At 34.5% G+C, this 18,803-nt stretch overlaps 1 protein-coding gene across 4 annotated transcripts in view; it reads right to left on the bottom strand.

Annotated features, from left to right (window-relative positions):
• The window catches only part of LOC118263727 (proton-coupled amino acid transporter-like protein pathetic), a 72,359-nt gene that overhangs the window by 24,574 nt on the left and 28,982 nt on the right, over positions 1-18,803 (bottom strand). Inside the window, exons 1-3 of one of the 4 annotated variants that reach the window (XM_050705592.1) lie at positions 12,949-13,212; positions 8,475-8,638; positions 34-117 (exon numbers count right to left, since the gene is read on the bottom strand). In XM_050705592.1, coding sequence (XP_050561549.1) covers positions 34-117; positions 8,475-8,536 — 146 coding nt within the window. In that variant the 5' untranslated portion in view covers positions 8,537-8,638; positions 12,949-13,212. Of the gene's footprint in view, positions 1-33; positions 118-1,302; positions 1,433-8,474; positions 8,639-12,948; positions 13,213-18,803 lie in introns of those variants that run through there. The other 3 variants (XM_050705590.1, XM_050705591.1, XM_050705589.1) reach the window with 3 other exon arrangements.

The raw sequence follows: 18,803 nt of genomic DNA, 5'->3' as shown, positions 1-18,803 counted from the left end.
TTCTTAACAAATAATAAGACAAAGTATACTTACGATGTATTAGAAGCTATCGGTCTATGTTGAGATGGAATATAAGGTTCCAAGTCTTCTCTAGATCCATTGTAAGCTAGCTCGATTCTGAAACATAAAAAAACAAATGTTGAATGTAAATATAATTATGTACAGATATACAGGACAAGGCTTATTAAACATTTATCTTACATTAAGATAATCTTTTTTATACGCCAATTAAAATACCATGTGAAGGTAAAACGTAATTACTAAGAATTAAACTAAATTGTTCAGTTAACTGAAAAACATGTGTGAGTGTGTGTGTGTAGACGTACACAGGTCAACCATCCTGTTTGTTTAATGTATTTTCAACTTTATTGCAATGTAATAAAATTGAAAATTTAAGAACTGACACAGATTGGTGTAGATTGACGTGGTGTGTAGACATACGCAGGTCAACCCGTCTTGTTTAATGGATTTTTAACTTTATTGCACTGTAATAAAATGGAAAATTTAACAGCTGACACAGATTGGTGTAGATTGTCATGATCATGTCAGCTGTAATGTCTACTGCTGAACAAAGACTTTTCTCTATTGTAGTCATTACCCATTTGTTTTATTAGTGACTTCAGTATCGCTCTTGGGTTACCAAAAACAATAAATAATAAATAGGTATACAATCACATCAATTAAGTAGATATAAAAAGAAATAAAGCAATACCTTTCAGTCGCAAAAGAATTTGCACAGAAATTATCAGTCGGTAAGATTAGACACTTATTTGTTTAAAAATAGGCCAGTATTACTCGTCGTAGTTAATTAATCGGCCTAGAACTAGGTATAATTAGAAACTAATTACTAGTATCAACATTATTTGGATATTTTTGGTGCATACTGTTATTTCAATATATCAAACGTATGATTCACAGGCCAATTAGAATTTAGGTAATTAATTAATTAATTTAACCCCGTCAAAACTAAAAGGGGTAACATTTTAAACCATTAATTAATTAATATTATTTTTTTATGTTAAATGGGCCGACGTTTGGCCGCTATCTCGCCTGATCGTAAGTGATGATGCGGCCTACGATGGAGCGCGTCTGCCCATAAGCAACCTATTCACTCGGGCTTTGAAGACACCCAGGTTATACCCATCAGGAAACACAGACTCCGGCAAGGAGTTCCACTCCCTAGCAGTTCACACAAGGAAGCTTGAAGCGAAGCGCTTCGTGTAATCTAAACACATAACAATTTTGACCCCAAAAAGACAGAAAAAATGGTTAAGGGTAATTATGATTATGCAACAGTCTTACCCTAGTCCACAGAAATTGGTGAATTGGTCACAGAAATCACCATACATTTTTAATGCACGACTATACCACTGTGGCATGTCGGTTGATTCTCACTGTCTAAACGATGTCCTCTCGAATATAACCCACACCATATATTAGTAAGCTTATTGACAGGAATCATATGTGTTAACCCCAATGTTCATTGTTCAGGCGTCAAACGTATTGATGAAATACTTATTTACCATTGCATCATGCAATCTCATTCATATTTTATTATATATTCTATTTCGTGCACGTGTTAGTGTGTTAATGGGGTGTTAATTAATGTCATTAAGTTTAGAATATTACTTTATTAGCTCCGCGTGTGACTTTGTGCACGTATTAGGTTGGGAATAACTAATTAGATGGATTTTTGTTAAAGAAGATTTTCTAAAGGACAGGAAAAATCTTCTATTCGGTTTTAAGACACGACAACGGTGCGATTATACTAATCTTCTTTTTGTCGTGACGCCCTTTTATATCCGGATTCGGTAATATGCATATTACGGCACGTAATTCCATTGTACACCCACTTTTCACCATTTATGTTATGTATAGTCCCATATAATAGGGGTGCGCCTATTGCCATATAGTCGGCACAATTCCAGACTCCGTGCTACTACTGAGACCGTTGAATCGGCAAATATTTTACTGAGCCCATACATAATTTCCGTGAAAATAGGTAAAGTAATAATAGCCTACCATACATGTACCATTCTAAACTAAGAGGTCCGTTTATGTAGCTAATTTAGTTTAGTGTAAATTAATAACTCGATTTAAATATAACACACAAATCCACACGAACATTCGCATTCACCAATAAATTAATTATTAGACAGACGAAAACGATTAGGAATCTAGTTATAATTATTATATTAAATTGGATTCGAAAAGATTGTTAATTAACCCGTAATAGATTCTCCAATTTTCGGATTAGGTAGTTTTATTTTAGGCTGCATTTTTGATTTGTTTAGTCTAGCGGTGACTATCAGTGCTACCTATGGATAACTGCTACACCAGAGAAGTTATAAGTACGTTGCTGGCCTTTCTTAAGTCTTTGACTGCCAATAGAAAACTGTTGAAGACAAATCCTCCGCTAACGTCGGTCACCGGTGACCACCACGGCGTTCAAAGTATTAACTGTGGGAGAGCCATGTTTCGGTACTAATGGGTCGGCTCGACCGGAGTAATACCATGGCCTAACAGGAAACCGACGTGGAACACCGCTTTCGTTATGTGAATGAGGTTACCTTGCCTTGAAATCAAACCTTAAAATCACACGACTTGGTTAATCGGAGTTATGTAATGCTGTAACATTTTATAACGGGAAATTGTAACTACATTCATAGGTTATGTAATTCCATGGTTATACGATTTTAAATCGGAATCAACGTATGTAAGGTTTAATAAAATGAGAAAATTGAAGTACTCAGTAAAATTCATATTTGATTTCTCTGAAACATTTAAATTGAACATGAATATGAAAATTTTATGATATGATAATCAATCAGGAAGAGAGCCTTTACAATAAACTGAGTATAATTTCAGACTTCGAGATATAACAGAAATTTTTTTTATCTAAATATACAACACATATGTAACTTAAACTTCATGTCCAGGTAATTCTTTAAAATGAACCAATGAACACTTGCAGAGCCCCTAGACAAATGCCATTTAGCGCTTTTCTACAAAGAAAGTAGAAATAAATTAGAGGTTAAATTAGAGGGTTGACGTAAATTATCTGACTCCAATACTGGTAAGCGCAGCGTAGGACGTCTACGGCACAACAGACGCTACAGCCAACCTGGTTAAGGTCGCAGGAAACCGCTGGATGCAGGTCGCTTCCAACCGGCCTATCTGGGAGTCATTGGAGGAGGCCTATGTTCAGCAGTGGACGTCTTATGGCTGATATGATGATGATGATCTGACACCAATCAGTGTCATCCCCATACATTTAGTTTTCAGAAGACAGGCGCTTTTTTTTGTACGGGTAATATCATTCAATGACTTCTCTCGCCTTAGGCGAGGCGAGAGGGAGTGTCAGACTCTTACTGACTAAAAACTACCCCGTTTCTACTCCTGCTTTTCGAACCGGAGCCCCGGTAAACCCGCTAGGTAGTCCGCAGCTCCGGAGAAGACAAGCGCTACAGATTACATAACAAGTACCTATGACATCTTTACAATAAAACTGTCTAAACAATTAGAACAAAATTGTTTCCTCATGAGTCAACGATCGCACATCAGCTGTCTATATGTAGTGCAAATTGTAAAGTCAACTGAGATCAATTCGTTACTCTGTTTGACCTTGAACTGGTAACCTCTAATATTTTATTGAATGGTTCTCTTCGCATTGTTATATACTACATTGTGAGTTGTTATGTAATATTAGTGATGTTAGTGGTTACGCGTGTGTAAATAAAAAGGGGTGTGGTATGTGATAATGAAAAATGTAATCTTGAATTACGCGACCTTTAACAAAAAACAAAAGAAGAGCTAAACAGAACTACATATGTTAATAGTCAATAATCTATATATATAAAACTCTTCCGTTACTGAGTGACTGACTGACAGACAACGCACAGTCGAAACTACTGGTCGTAGACAGCTGAAATTTGGAATGTAGGTTCCTTGGGATATGTAGGGGAGCACTAAGAAAGGATTTTTGGAAATTCAACCCCCAAGGGGGGAAAAGGGGTAAAAACGTTTCTATGAAAAATCTTATTCCTTGGGTTTATAAACTTGAAACTTGGCATTAACACGTACATAGGCAAGTAAATATGTTTGACATTATAAGTTTTTTCAAACTACCCTCCAATCGTGATTTAGGGGTGCGATTGGGTGACTGATTTATTAACGCACAGCCGAAACCGCTCGGTATAGGAGTCTGAGATTTTGAACAGAGGTTCCTTTAGTAACATAAGTGAGCACTAAGAAGGGATTTTTGAAATGTCAACCCCCAAGGGGGGAAACAGGATAAACTGAGCCGGGGCTGCGGGAAAGTTCTAACGAGATACCGTGGCCCCGGAACGCAGGTGGGTTTTAGTCAGTAAAAGTCTGACACTCCCTTCCGTTCCACCCAGAGCGGGAGAGGTCATTTGATGATTTCCCATCCTTAAAAAAAGAGTTTGTATGACAACTTTCAGTCGTCTCTTTAACATACATAATTATGTACATACATGCATAACATTAATAACATCACGCCTTTAAATCCCTATATCTCCTGTTTTTTTTTTCTTTTGAGACGATGATTTTGTCTCGCTTTACTTTTTCTATATAGATTTGTATGTATACTAACATTATAAAGAGGAACAATCTATTTTTTATATGTTTGTTTGTTTACACATGTAATCGATAAACTCCGAAACTACTGAATCGATTTCAAACATTCACCATTAGAAAGCTACATCATCCCTGAGTAACACAGGCTATATTTAATTCCAGTTGTAACAAGATTTCAGCCTGTGGAAGAAAAAGCCCTGTCGAGATCATTAAAAAACGCTATATATAACCGAATTACACGTGGGCGAAGCCGCGGGCGGAAAGCTAGTTTATTTATAAACTTAACTTTTTTCTAAGTTGGGGAAATCATCAAAATCAAAGTCAAAATTATTTATTTCAAATAGACCAGGTTTAATAACGGCTGTCTGTCGGTCAGTCCTCTAGTGAAGCTATTTATTTGCTATTTGCATCCAATGATTTCTCCCGCCATGGGCGAGAGGGAGTGTCAGACTCTTACTGACTAAAAACCACCCCATTCGTACTCCTGCTTTTTGAGCCGGAGCCTCGGTAAACCCGTTATTCCGCAGCTCCGGATTAGGCATCAGTCCTACTGGACCCTCCTGTATGCTCTACCGTGTCTTCAATAAACTTAATTTAAAATACATCTACGTATGTTTTGTTTCAGATCATCATCACAGATTTATTCAGCAGAATAACTCACAGTCTGTTTGTTTGTTTAAGCGAACATGGTCTAGTGACGGCGACGAAACTATTGTTAGGATGAGACAATAGATAATAATTTGTCAACAATATGATATGAACTGACGTGGTATAAGTCATAAGAAAAATATTTTAACTATTCGAATGGATTTATAGATAGGCTATTTCTTCAGTCAGAAGATAATCATTGCCGTTCAACGTGGCAATGCGGCCAATCTTCTGGGAACGTTCCCCAATGACAGTGATGCGGACCAGTATTTTGATTTATTTATTGTCTTTTGCAAAGGCACTATTCTAAATTCTCATTAATTGATCTCACTGTTATACCTACTTCATTGTTACCGATTTTCCGATTAATCAGTTTCTGTAATTCATTCTAGTTTGCTTATATGAAGAAAATACTAAGAGGAGACGTCATTACTGGATTTCCCTTTAACATAATGCGTTACGCGTTAGGGGGGCGCGACCATTTTAATGGACCACTTTCTGAGCGCTTATGTTATAATGTATCCATACATTTTCACTTATAATATCATTGGGGAGGGCCGATTTGTTTTGTAACAAGTGCACAATTAGATAATCTCCTCTCCGCTATATGTATCCTACAGGAATGTCTTAAGTTTATAACTATCTTCTTATTACTAAGATTAAGTAACACGTGTTTGAGACAATGGTCTTGCTACTCATAATTGTAAAACAATTACCATGAAGAAAACGCAAAGAAACGCGCGACACGTGTTCAAGATGACATTGTATATTTTTCATACAAATATCTACATATAAAGAACTATTTTCTGTACAAACTTTGAAGATAAGATGTGTACACAGTTACTGCAAGGAGTAATAACCATTTGAGTAATGAAGGTGATAACTGAATATTTAGACAATAGTGATGTTTTGCCCGCATTGTATTGCACGTCAATTAAAAATTGTCACAAACATGATATGATATGATAATGATTTATCTATGAGACAAGGTCTTGAAAGTAATTAGCAACTTATACATCTGTGTCATCCTTATGTGGATTGGAATGCTTACAGAGTGAAAAAATATTGTTACAGTCGTGGGGAGACAGTGGATGCAGGTGGCGACTTGTCGTTCTGCGTAAAGGACTAAGTGGGAGGCCTTTGTACAACGTCTCTCAGCTGATGATGATGAAGTTGATGATAATGATATATGAAACTATGAACGCAGAAGTGGAAAAAGTATAAGTATCATGATTACCTTTAAGGATTAACCGCTGAACTCAGTCATGTAATGATTAACTTAACCCAGTCTATAGCGATAGTTTTAGGAACAAAATCGTTACTAACTTTTTATGTTATGTTAAATTGAATGACTCTGAGTATGGCTGTCTATTGGTTGATGTTAATTTTCTTTTGTAATTATGCATATCATTCTTTGATGTTTTTGGATAATAACAAAACAGACTTTCTATTATAGCTACGGGACAAAGGGTAATAAAGTTACCCTTTTATATGTGTATTTCGAAAGGCAAGGGTAAGTTGTAAACCCGGAGCTGCGGACTACCTAGCAGGTTTAACGGGGCTCCGGCTCGATAAGCAGAGGTAAGAACGGGGTCGTTTTTAGTCAGTAAGAGTCGGACACTTCCTTTTGCCTCACCCAAGGCGGGAGAAGACATTGCATGAATTTCCCCCCTCAAAAAAAAGTTGTAAGAGTTTTATCGACATGATGATTGTTTAGACATGTAATTTGAACCATCTGTCCGTGTTTGCATTGCCGTGCAACAAATATTGTAGCTTCATATTAAGTTAATAAACCAGTACAAATTGGCCGTCGAATGTGTGGAAAGATCTTTCAAAGAGAGACCATGGTAAACTGGATCTGTATAGTTTGAATTGTAACTGTGTACGTGTTTTCGTCACCTTTTATTTAATTGTACCTATAATATTTGTTTATGTTATGACGTTTTTGGGTGCAAAGAAGTAATAAAAGTCTAGTATAGGTACTTTATTGAATAATAAAATTTTGTTATGTTTAAACCCAGGTAGGTAGTCGTAAAAGATAATCGTACTCAAAAATGATCAAAATATGTTTTCAAAGTCAAAGTTAAAGTCAAAATTCTAGTATACTTTATTGAATATTTTTTTTAAACGTAGGTAGGTAATGGGTCAGTCATAAAAGACACGTACTAAAAAAAATTCAAAATATGTTTTCAAAGTCAAAGTCAATGTTAAAACTATTGGATGGCACTTTTGGATGTCAAAGCAAATATAATACATAATATTAAAAATGTCTGTCTGGCGGTCAGTCCTCTAGTGAAGCTATTTGCTCGTTCCAAAGTGTAGATTCCTATGAAGAAGAACGAGCAAGAAACTCCATAGGTGACCCTATTTCAAAATTATTTTTTCTATCGTGATGAATCGTTAGCATGACAATATCCTGGACTACTTTAATCTCTTTTATGTAATAAATTAATACAAGTAGGAAGTACCTACTCGAGATTATCTACATACAAAATAGATGTATTATCAGTCTGTCCGTCATGCGTCAGTCAGAAGAATTGACACTGCTTGTCACGTACGCTAATGTGTTGTGTTGGTTAGGGAGTTTTTGGTGCGTCAGTAGTAAAACCACTATAATGTGGGGCAAAAGGTATACCTATATATTATTTTAGTTTCTGTAGAAGATAGGTAATGTGTTTTTTTTTGCTTTGTAAATAGTTGATCATTTTGTTCTTTGCATACTAGACGAACTTCTACTTAGAAGGTTGATTACCCTGATGGAAATCGGTAAAGGATAAGGTATACCTATATATTATTTTAGTTTCTGTAGAAGATAGATAATTTCTATATTTGCTTTGCAAGTAGTTAATAGGATTTGTTCTTTGCACACTATACGAATGACTACCTAGAAGGATCACTGTTTTGATTGAAATATATAGAGTTCACTAAAGAAAAAACCCAGTCCATATTATTTTTTTCCTTTCATTTCTTTAATCGTTGTCCCACACTAGGACTTTCTCCTGTATCATGGGTGCGTTTACAAACATACAAGTTCACATGTACATGACACCCAGACCCGAAACAACAATTTATGGATCACACAAAGGCTTGCTTCGTGCGGGAATGTAACCCACTACACGGAGCACATACATGAACTAATCGTCAATCGACATTTTGCAAAATAAGACCTTAAAACAAGTGGACGACCTTTTAAAATCGCTCTAAATAAATTAACAAAAGTCACTTACTTTGAACTGTAGTTGTCTGAAACCACGTGAATGGGGGGCGCTGATGGCCTTGTTTTCTCCATTTCGACGATCCAATTTGAGCTTTATAATCAAGGTGTGAAGATTGAAGTTTGTTTGAAGATGTAAGTTGTAGTGTGAATCATTCATCCATTGCCACTGTTTACCTGTGAAAAGGAAAGAGGAAATTATTTAATTGTTTTGTGACGTCATAATTGAGTGAAGAGTTTGCTTTTAATAATATTATGTAGGTTACCGTACCTATGACAATAATAACGTTAAAGGTAAACTTAAATTATGATCTAATATCGTGGTGTTCTGAGGGTTTAAGACCCGCTTCTCTTGTATGAGAGCGCGGTTTCGAAACCTACCAACGTCAAGTACCAATGTGACATTTTCCCAGTTATATATACTTTAACATCGTGAAGAATTATAATTTCTAATTATAAGTTTGAAATCGCTAACCCGTATTGAGCAAGTGTGGTGATTAATGCCCAATGCCCCGTTTTCCATGCGAGAAGAGGCTTTGCTCAGTAGTGGTCACTAAAAGGCTGTGGATGTGAATACCTTACGGTGTTTTTAAGCAAACGCTAAGGGAAACTCCGATTTTGGCTATTTTTAGTGATGGGTAATAAAATATAACAGAACTGTTAAGCAACAGCTTTTTTGTTTGAGTTTTAACCGTAGTATTTAGTGGACTGAGGTGTAGCCTTGGCGTGATAAGACAATGGATTATTTTAACGTCTCAAAAAATAAAGCCTTGTGTTTTCTTTTTTTTTTTCACGGATCATTATTTTTCTGCAAACCACCGGTTGGGAACCACTGATCTAAGTATTCAAAGTAATCTAGGAAGACATATTGAGGAAACAATACAGGTAATTCTACATTATTGTGGGTAAAACAATCATCCAATAACTATGCCTGAACCGCAATTCAGTGATCAGCCTTCAATGACGATAGTACAGACACCAGCAAGTCAACCTACACCAATCATTCATTCAATATTCGACTCTATATCTAAAATATTAAGTTGTAAATCTATTGACATTAAAGAGTAGTTTTATCTGCCTGGTGCAGCTGCTCAACCTAGTCTAATTTGTATTTTTTTACTGTATTTTCTACTTTACACAATAAATAATAAAGTTGAAAATCTAATTAGCTTGTCTGTACATATGTATCAGTTGTTGTAAGCCCGTAAACTAAGTACCGTTGCGTGATTGAGCACTAATTTACTGTTTGATTGGTTTGCTCTAGGATATAGTGGTTTTGGATTAGATAATTAGGCTATGTACCTACCTATTATTTGCAGATACATACAGTATAGAGATAACTTACATGACTTAAATGAAACTACAAGTGTTACTCGTCCACAGAAGCATATTATTATTACAACTAAATATGTCAACGAAAATGAAAAATGAAAAATATGAAATTACAAAATAAATAATTAAATATTTGATCAAGTATTAAATTCTGTATGAACAGCTTCATGTAACTTCACTACAGAAGAGCTGTGGCGCGCAATGCCGTATTTGTAAAGTGTTTAAATTAGCTCAAAGAGAAAAATACAGTTAGTGCATTAACTACTCGGCGCATTCTTTCATTTTATTACTTCTCTTATTTTTCGTATATCAGCCAAGATGATAACAAATATGTAGTTATAAAAGGTAAAGAGGTTCGCCACGGTATAGTATAGAACTTATGAGCTAAAACATACAGGATATGAGGGTGCATCTTATAATGTGGCCAATAATTGGACTGGGACTGCAATCATTCAAGGACTCAGGAAAATATTACGTTATTTTAGTAAACAAACTATTAATATAATAGTAATTTCGACATAACATTTGTCATACAACTTTAAACAGGAGAAATATGATCGTATAATGGAGTAACTTGACAGTTAAGTTGCTATTACTTAACACAGCACTGACATGGTAAATAGAAACCGTTTTGTTAAGTGTAACCTTGAAAATTTTAACTTATATTATTTTTTAACGTTGAATGAATAACTTCGTGTGTAGAGTTTGAGTATTTTTTTTAATAGTTTGAGAAATATTGGTTTGTTTGGTGTTCTTTTTATTTGTTGTATTTGTAGTGTTGTAATGTTAAGAGCTTCACCTTTAAGTATGCGTTGAGCAATGATTTCATTAGTTTTCTAAGAAGATGTTTTATAAATTGTGATTACATATTTTGTGGCGTAGCATATAGTATACATATTTCTTAAAAATCCGATGGGAAAATATAAACATAACGTACATTACATTATTTTAGTCAAAATTAATGTAAATAAAACTATTATTATATATGAAAAAATTTTTGAAAAATTGTTTTTGACTCTAGAAATCACCAAATTTTCGTAAAAATCTCGTAATCTTATGAAACACTAACTTCTACCAGCGGCTTCGCCCGCGTTCCCGTGGGAAAAAAACCTTTCAACGGAACCTGTGCTTTCGTTTTTTATTCTATTACGAGTATATATTTATTTCGTCGAGAATGTCACTTCCTTCCACGTAGTATATATAAGATATAAGACTTCCTGAATACATTAGCTAAACAGTTAGAAATTAAGACTAGATATTATAACTTTTTTAATTACTATTTTTTCATTAATTAAGCTAGATATTAATAGCATATTACATAAATCACACTTAATATTATAAATGTGAAAGTTTGTTTCGATATTTGGATGTTTGTCCGTCAATCACGCTGAAACTACTTAACGGATTTTGAAGAAATTTGGTATACAGATAGGGTATTTGCTGACATGGTGGAAACTACCTATAACCTCAGTAAAAATGTTACAACGGGAAAATCTTTCTAAGTAGGTAGGTATTAGTGTCATTTTAGCAATAGTAAACTTGCAATCACTAGATAATAGTAAGTTTTCTAGATTCAATTCTCATTTGACCACTATCCCAAATATTAAAAGCATACACACAAATGTGCAACTCAATTAATTGGTTCGGGGAAGGAAATTTATTCACTAATGTAATCTTCAAACACAAACTTAATCTTAAAGCCGTGGTATATAATTTTAGAACACCTTATATAAATAATATGCTTCCTATATAATAAGTTCACATTCCATTTGATATCTTCAAGTGTAATGGCAGGTTTAAGAGATTAGCGCCATCCATTCCATCAGACAAACACACTCTTTAGTTTTATTATATTAGCTTAGATAATTACAGATATACTTAGGTACTTCAATGATAATGTAAATTACTATCACTTCGTTCTACGTACTATGTTATTTTAGCGCTCATATTTGGATACCATGTTTTTAAAATTCATTATTAATTTGAAACCTAAAACAAACGTAGGTATTGTAACATAATATGTCACACAGTATGGCATAATTTCACGCTATTTAAACACCAGAGAAGATTCCCGATATATTAAAGGTAGGGCTCAATTGAAAGTACCCTAAACCGACGAGCATGCATGAAAAGACTGATTGTTGATAAAGCGAAATATTCGTAGTAATTGGCGATCCATAGTCTCTACCTGCCCACACGGAAACAGGCGTGAGGTTATGCATGTATGTATGTATGGTTAGGTCAAGAAGCACATTCATATTGCATGTACCACCCACTTTTCACCAATCATCAGAGACTCCTTGGCACTAAGAAATTTCGAAAAATCGAAAAGTTAAAAGTAATAATAAATGCATTGCCCGTCCCGGAAATCGAACCATCGGGTCCGATTTCCCATAATGTTAAAATTCGATATCGATTTCTTATAACCTATAATCTCGATCTTTAGTACTAAAGTTAATCGATAAGTGTGTATAAAACTCTTCAGTTATCGAGTTACTTAAAAAATGCGTTTGTTATTGAATCTGTAGATTGTAGAAAAAAAAACAATAATCAATTTTATTACTATAAACCTCCGTTTCAAAAAATCAGATCAATTAAGAGAAACATTTAAGAGGAAAATATTTTACTTCCTAAATGTTTGTTTTTTTGTGAGAAAAACGTTATTTATTTCCTTAATTGTTTGTTTGATTCGAAGATGAATCCAATTGATGAATGATATACCTAAATATAGCTTAATGTAAGTAAAAAAATATAAATAAAGATATTTAAAATCACAAACAAACTCGTGTTATAGGTAATAAGTTAATAATTAGTAACCAGTTTTCCGTATTTTTGTAAACATAAAAAGAGCTCCAATTAAAGCGTCATTGCACTGAATATAAATAAGGTCACTCTTAAGGCAATATTATTGTAAAACCAACTTATTATAAAAAGCAGTTTTTGTCACATTATTTGTTATTATTATACACCATAATCATTATTGCTTATCAAGACCATAATCAAATTTAAATCCAGGAGAAAATAATTTTCATTATTGTGTAAACGCATTATTAAAAAATAATTTTCATTATTGATTAAACACATAACACATCACACGATAATCATAAACCACCTAATTATTTAATTAGCAGAATTTAAAAAAATAAAACACTCACTATATCACCGACTCAAACACACTCACACAACACGAAAAAAAAACACATCAATTAATTGTCGTCTTACCTTCAAATTGTCTGAACACTATTTACTCACACTTTTATCTCAGAAGATGTCCTTATCACTAACGTGTACACTACTTCATTGCTACGTATCAAGTACCTTTCGACAAGTGAGTGAACAACCACGAGACGTCGCGTACAGCGTGTTTTAAAATATAAACTAGCGAATATCCGTCATCGAGTGTATTCTTATATCCGATCGCCGCTAACGAACTGACGATGCTACTCTGACGGAAATTGACAAATTAAATCTGTAGTAGGTAATATAATATGTGTTGAAATTGTTCGTTTGTATGTTTGTTCGGTAATAATGGTCAATGGTGGTCTGACGTGATATTTTTTGCATTTGTTGTAGGATTAGAGAATGGTGTAGATTTTTTGGGTTAATTGCCTAATTTATTTAAGTCAATAAATATAAGACAGATATCTCATAATTAGGAGAGGCCTGCGGGCGACTGACTGGGAATGTCAGACGTCTGCTGTATAGGTGGGAGTAGTCGTTAGCGTAGTGTTCCACGTGTACCACTCAAGGAAGGGAAGCAGCCTTCCAGGACCGTGACGTGGTGGGACATGCCGTAAACATAGAGGTAGCTCGAAGCCACCGGGTGTGAGTATTGCCATAGGGGTGACCCGGGTGATGGTCACAGGTAGTGGAGGAACACCGAAATGGTTTTAGCCGGTAAGAGTCCGGCACGCTCCCCCGTCGTCTTCACGACTTGGGAAGTCCATGAGGATTTCCAACGCGATAAAAAAAGACAACCGGTAATAGATGGATGTAATTTTATATTTTTAAATTGTCATTGGTTTGTACCGTTTTATACAAATAAATAAAAGGCGTCATCATATTTAAAACACTTTTTATTTACTTATTTTTTTATGATAATATTTTCTTCATTGTACTTTTTTAATCTGTAAGTGAAGCAGAGTTCAACAACTAGTTTATATTAATCATTGTACAAACAAACGCAGAAGTACAAGGGGAATAACTTCATTACTACTATACTGTAAAGAGACAGCAAATATTTATGAAGAAAAATAAACAATACTTATCGATTTCCTCTGAATTACAGTTTCAGTTTTATTACTATTTACCTTAACATCATACAACAACAGAATATGATACTCGGTCGGGCAAAGTACTGTTAGGGATTTTTCGGCTTTTCGAAAAACATCTCAGTAGTAGCACGGAGTCTGGTTCACCCCCTATTACATGAGACTTGGGGTTGACATGGGGGTACATTGTATAGCGGCATTACGTGCCGTAATGTGCATCTCTGCCTACCCTTTCAGGTATAAAAGCATGACGTTGCGAATTTCGGAAAAACCGAAAAACCTTTATTTCGCCCAGGAATCCAACCCGGCAATCAATAGAAACACTCAAACACATTATGCATATTACATAATAATTAAAATTTCGCTTAATAATTCATAGGCAGTTATATTATTCTATCAAGCTAATTGGAAATACCACAAATATTTTGCATTATAACGTTTACCAGTAAAAAAATAATAGAAAAGAGAACAAACATTGATTTAATTGAAAAAACTTGCGTTTCTTGAGCAACGAGACTATGAATCATCCTCATCATCATCATCATTCATTACTACACTTGATTTGTTGGGTTTTTCAAAGAGTTTTTATGTTGTACTTAGAAGAATACCGGAATCGATATCATATTATTATGAAGGCGGTTTGTTTATAATATTTACCGCCGTACTCAGACTCATTTAATTTACTTTCTCATTGAGTTACTTAGGACTGGGTGTCCTTAGCAATTGTTTTCCATACAAAATCGGTACTAAGGAATAGTTTAAGTAATCATTAAATGTCTCAGAGTGCGGCAGTTAGTGTACTTTTTAGTTTTACTTAAGATGTCATAATATTACGACTTTTAATCATGAGTTAAGAGTGAGTCTATTGCCAAATGCCGGGTGCAATACTAGCGTTATTGAGATTTTTTTAATTCATCTGAACTGGGTATCCCAGTCTTGCTCGGCTCGGCGCTTCATTTACTCAAATTTTTATTTTAATGTCTGATTTGTAGATTATTTTAAAACATTAGACACGTATTTTTGATTTTCTTACGGAAACAAATACTTTCGAAGATATATCGATTTGAAATATCGCTTGACGTCATTTCTAGGTACATTTTATACGCTAAAATCACGTATTTGCTCCCACTCCTAAACTTTGATTAGTTTTATCTAAGTATTGTTATCTTATATGACAAAATAAAAAAAATACGTGTCTAAAATTTTTTCATTACCTAACTGACGGATTAATTAGTTTATTACTTTTTATACACCGTTATTATGTCTTTGTTATTAAAATAAAAATGTAACTAATAAAAATATATTCATAAACTCAATTTAGAAAAACTTAACACAATTGTTAAAGTTTTTCAAAGAGAGCTTGTCAACCAAAATTGGCTCTTAAAAGTTTTATTAAAAAAAAATACAAAGTGAAAGAGAGACTTTGACAAGCTCTTAAAATAAGAACTCGAAGTTTTTTTTTAATAAATACCTACCACCTACTTTGTTTATGTCAACTGTTAATCGGCACATTACCTATTTATTAAAAACTTAGTTCGTCACAGCTCATTTAAAAAAGGAACATTAAAAAGTGCTCAACTAACTTTGAATTTTCTTTTAAAACGTGGCGCCGCACTTATAGTTATTTTCTCCTTGAGTCTCTTCTGTCGCGTTTACGTACAATTTCACATACACAATACGCCCAGACCACAGAAACGGGACCACCAATTTGTGATATTAATGGAATGCTCACTGTGGAATGGTGGACAATAGGAATAGGCCGTGTTATAAAAAAAAACATGTCACCCTTATATACTCTGATACCCTATCAGAGTATATAAGGGTGACATGGTTTTTTACATATGTATATTATGTACAATATAACGCCCGCTTTTCAAGCCCGTGGAAGAAAATTCACGGCCTCTATTCAGAGGTTTGTATAACAATAACTAAAGGATAGATAAAGACGAAGAAAATAGAAATGACTTGCATTATTTCAAAGAACAATAGTTACTGTTATGATTGTGTTAAAATAATCAAATCATCAGTTTCAACCTTTCAGAAATTTCCCCGAGTGAGTCACTAATGTTATCGTAAAAGTGGCACTGCATTTTTTTATTGATTTAAAAGGAGATGGCGGGATGAACTCGACGCTTATGAAAAGGATTGGCCACAGAAAGCTCTGCATAGAGACGAGTGGAAGGAGGGTAGGGAGGCCTTTGTCCTGCAGTGGGACGACCATGGCTGAAAATAAAAAATAAGCAAGCCTGGTTCCCAAATTCCGAGGGTTTCTTTTCTATTGTAAAAATTTTATGGCCTGGTGGTAAGCGATGATGAACACGCTGGCAACGCATAACTATGATTGCTACCTTCGGAATAGGAATCGAAAAGTCACGTGTTTCTATTTCTGAACCTACGAGACAGGGAAAATCATAGTATGAGGCAATAATTTAAAACAAAAACGTTGTTACCAATGCCGCTCCTCCGGTGGGTATCAATCAGCCGAATAATGAACTACACAATGGCAAAAAACATAGACGTCGCAGGGCTCTTTGAAAGAACAATTAGCTACGATGTTATGATCCTGCTGTTAAAAGTGGAACCTATAATCAATCCAGCTTTCAACCTTTCAGAAATTTCCCGAGTGAGTCACTAATGTCATCGTTTCAAATGGAATGGATTGCATTGTATTTTGAAATTCATTCTCTCAATATAGCTATGAAAAATAGTGTATGCTCATAAACATTACAAGCAATTAAAAAGTACAGTGATATACCAAATATCAACACTAGAAATAAAAATAAATATGTTCGATTCCTACTAATAGACTTAAGATCAAGCTGGTTCGTTTAGATGTCAATGATGACCACGCTTTTACAACGTAAAGTTCCACCATGATTGCTAAAGTTTAAACCTAAGTAAATTTAAAAATGTTATTTGTGAAAAACTATGTAGTAAAGCTTTTTATTAAAAGACTTTGGAGGATAGTCAGGCTTCTATTGAACTGCTATAACGTACACAGGTCTTGCTGACATGTTTGTAACATATAGTTACATTTTTTATACAATTTGACATTGTTTTTATCTATATTTTTTTCCTTTTATATTTTTATAGGCCTTTTAGAAATCATTAGTTTGAGGACCGTGTGAGACTTTTGCTAGTCATTTTATTTTTAGTAAATTATATTCTGACAGTTTGAGCATTTGTGTGGCCTATTAAAATGTTCTTTCGTTGGTGTTGTTCGTCGGATCATTCAGCAACAGCCGTCAGCTGAGCTGATTGTACTGACACATGCGTACTGCCATCAGAACAGGACCGCTCAAACTGCTGTGGTTCTTTGAAAAGACCACTACAGAATCAACTTGCGGTTTCCGACATCTTTATTGATTTTGTCTGGACTTTAAAAAAACTATGACCTCTGAGTTTGTTTCGGCATTTCTTTTCAGAGTAGTCGGATAGGAAATGCCGGCCTCATCTAGTTATTTAAGAGATTGACGTGTAAAAGTGTTATTTTATAACCTATTTGCAAAATAAATATCATTTATCATTTATCATTTATCATTTATCATGATCGTTTCGTAGCTATAGTAGATCAAAATTATTAGCTTCTGAATAATGGAGATCAAATTTGATGCAATTCGAACATCGGTTGTATGAGTGTTGAGTATTGTATGTATTTTATTCTGACACGTGTTATAATATTATTAATGTGTTACATAAAATTTCGATCATGGCGTCTAAAATATTGTGTCATATTAAATTTGGATTATAGTATGGCGTCGCAGCGTCAAGGACAAAGATACCTTTTTCTTTATTTTTCTTTTATACCGGAAAGCAAAAAAGTAATATTTTAGTCGATCTGCATATTATCCTCTGTCCTCTGTCTAGGTGACATCTAGTTTGGCAGTTTCAACACTACTTGACTAATCAGGCATATAATATAGTAATCTATCTCTCTATATATATGTATTATATAAATCAATTGCTGTTCGTTAGCCTCGCCGAAACTCGAAAAGGGCTGGACCGATTTCGCTAATTTTGGGCTGTAAATTTTTTTACAAATAATTCAATTTTTTTTGAGGCGGTTTGCTCTATCAGCTAGTCTTTATATGTAAAAATCTATTGCTATTCGTTAGTCTCGCTAAAACTCAAGAACAGCTGGACCGATTTGGCAAATAGTCTTGAATTATTCGTAGTCGAAGTCTGGGGAAGGTTTAAAAGGTGAGAAAATACATATTTGAGGCGGTAAGAAGTTTGCCTTGTCAACTAGTAAGTAAAAAAATAAATGAAGGTACAAATCGTGCTTTAATTTTACTTATGACATCATTTGAATTAAAATACGGTATAAGGTCAATAGCAGAACACAATTGAGCCGGATTTAGGTACCTTACAAATCCTCATTACGCTTTATTAAAGTTCATTAGTACCCATGGGGTACAAGTACTTCAATTCTTATGGTATTTTTTGCTTACTTCATATTCATATTTCCAGATTATTATCAGCCATGGGCTTCCCACTGCAGGGCTAAGGCCTCCCTACCTTCCTTTTAATCGTTTCTTCGTAAAGATTTGTATCAGTATATTTCCCAATGACACAAACGTTAAGCAATATGCATATTTACTACGTCGCGAGATAAACGTGACGATCTACAGCCACCGTAAGAGCAAGGGTAGTTCGCCACCCAACCAGAACCAGATCCGCGCATATACAGCGCGACCACCATATTTATTTTTCAGTACAGCTGAAAAAAAAGCTTGATT

Source organism: Spodoptera frugiperda, chromosome 27, assembly GCF_023101765.2.
Source record: "Spodoptera frugiperda isolate SF20-4 chromosome 27, AGI-APGP_CSIRO_Sfru_2.0, whole genome shotgun sequence".
Classification (NCBI taxonomy): Eukaryota; Metazoa; Arthropoda; class Insecta; order Lepidoptera; family Noctuidae; genus Spodoptera; species Spodoptera frugiperda.
This window is presented reverse-complemented; position numbering and strand designations above follow the sequence as displayed.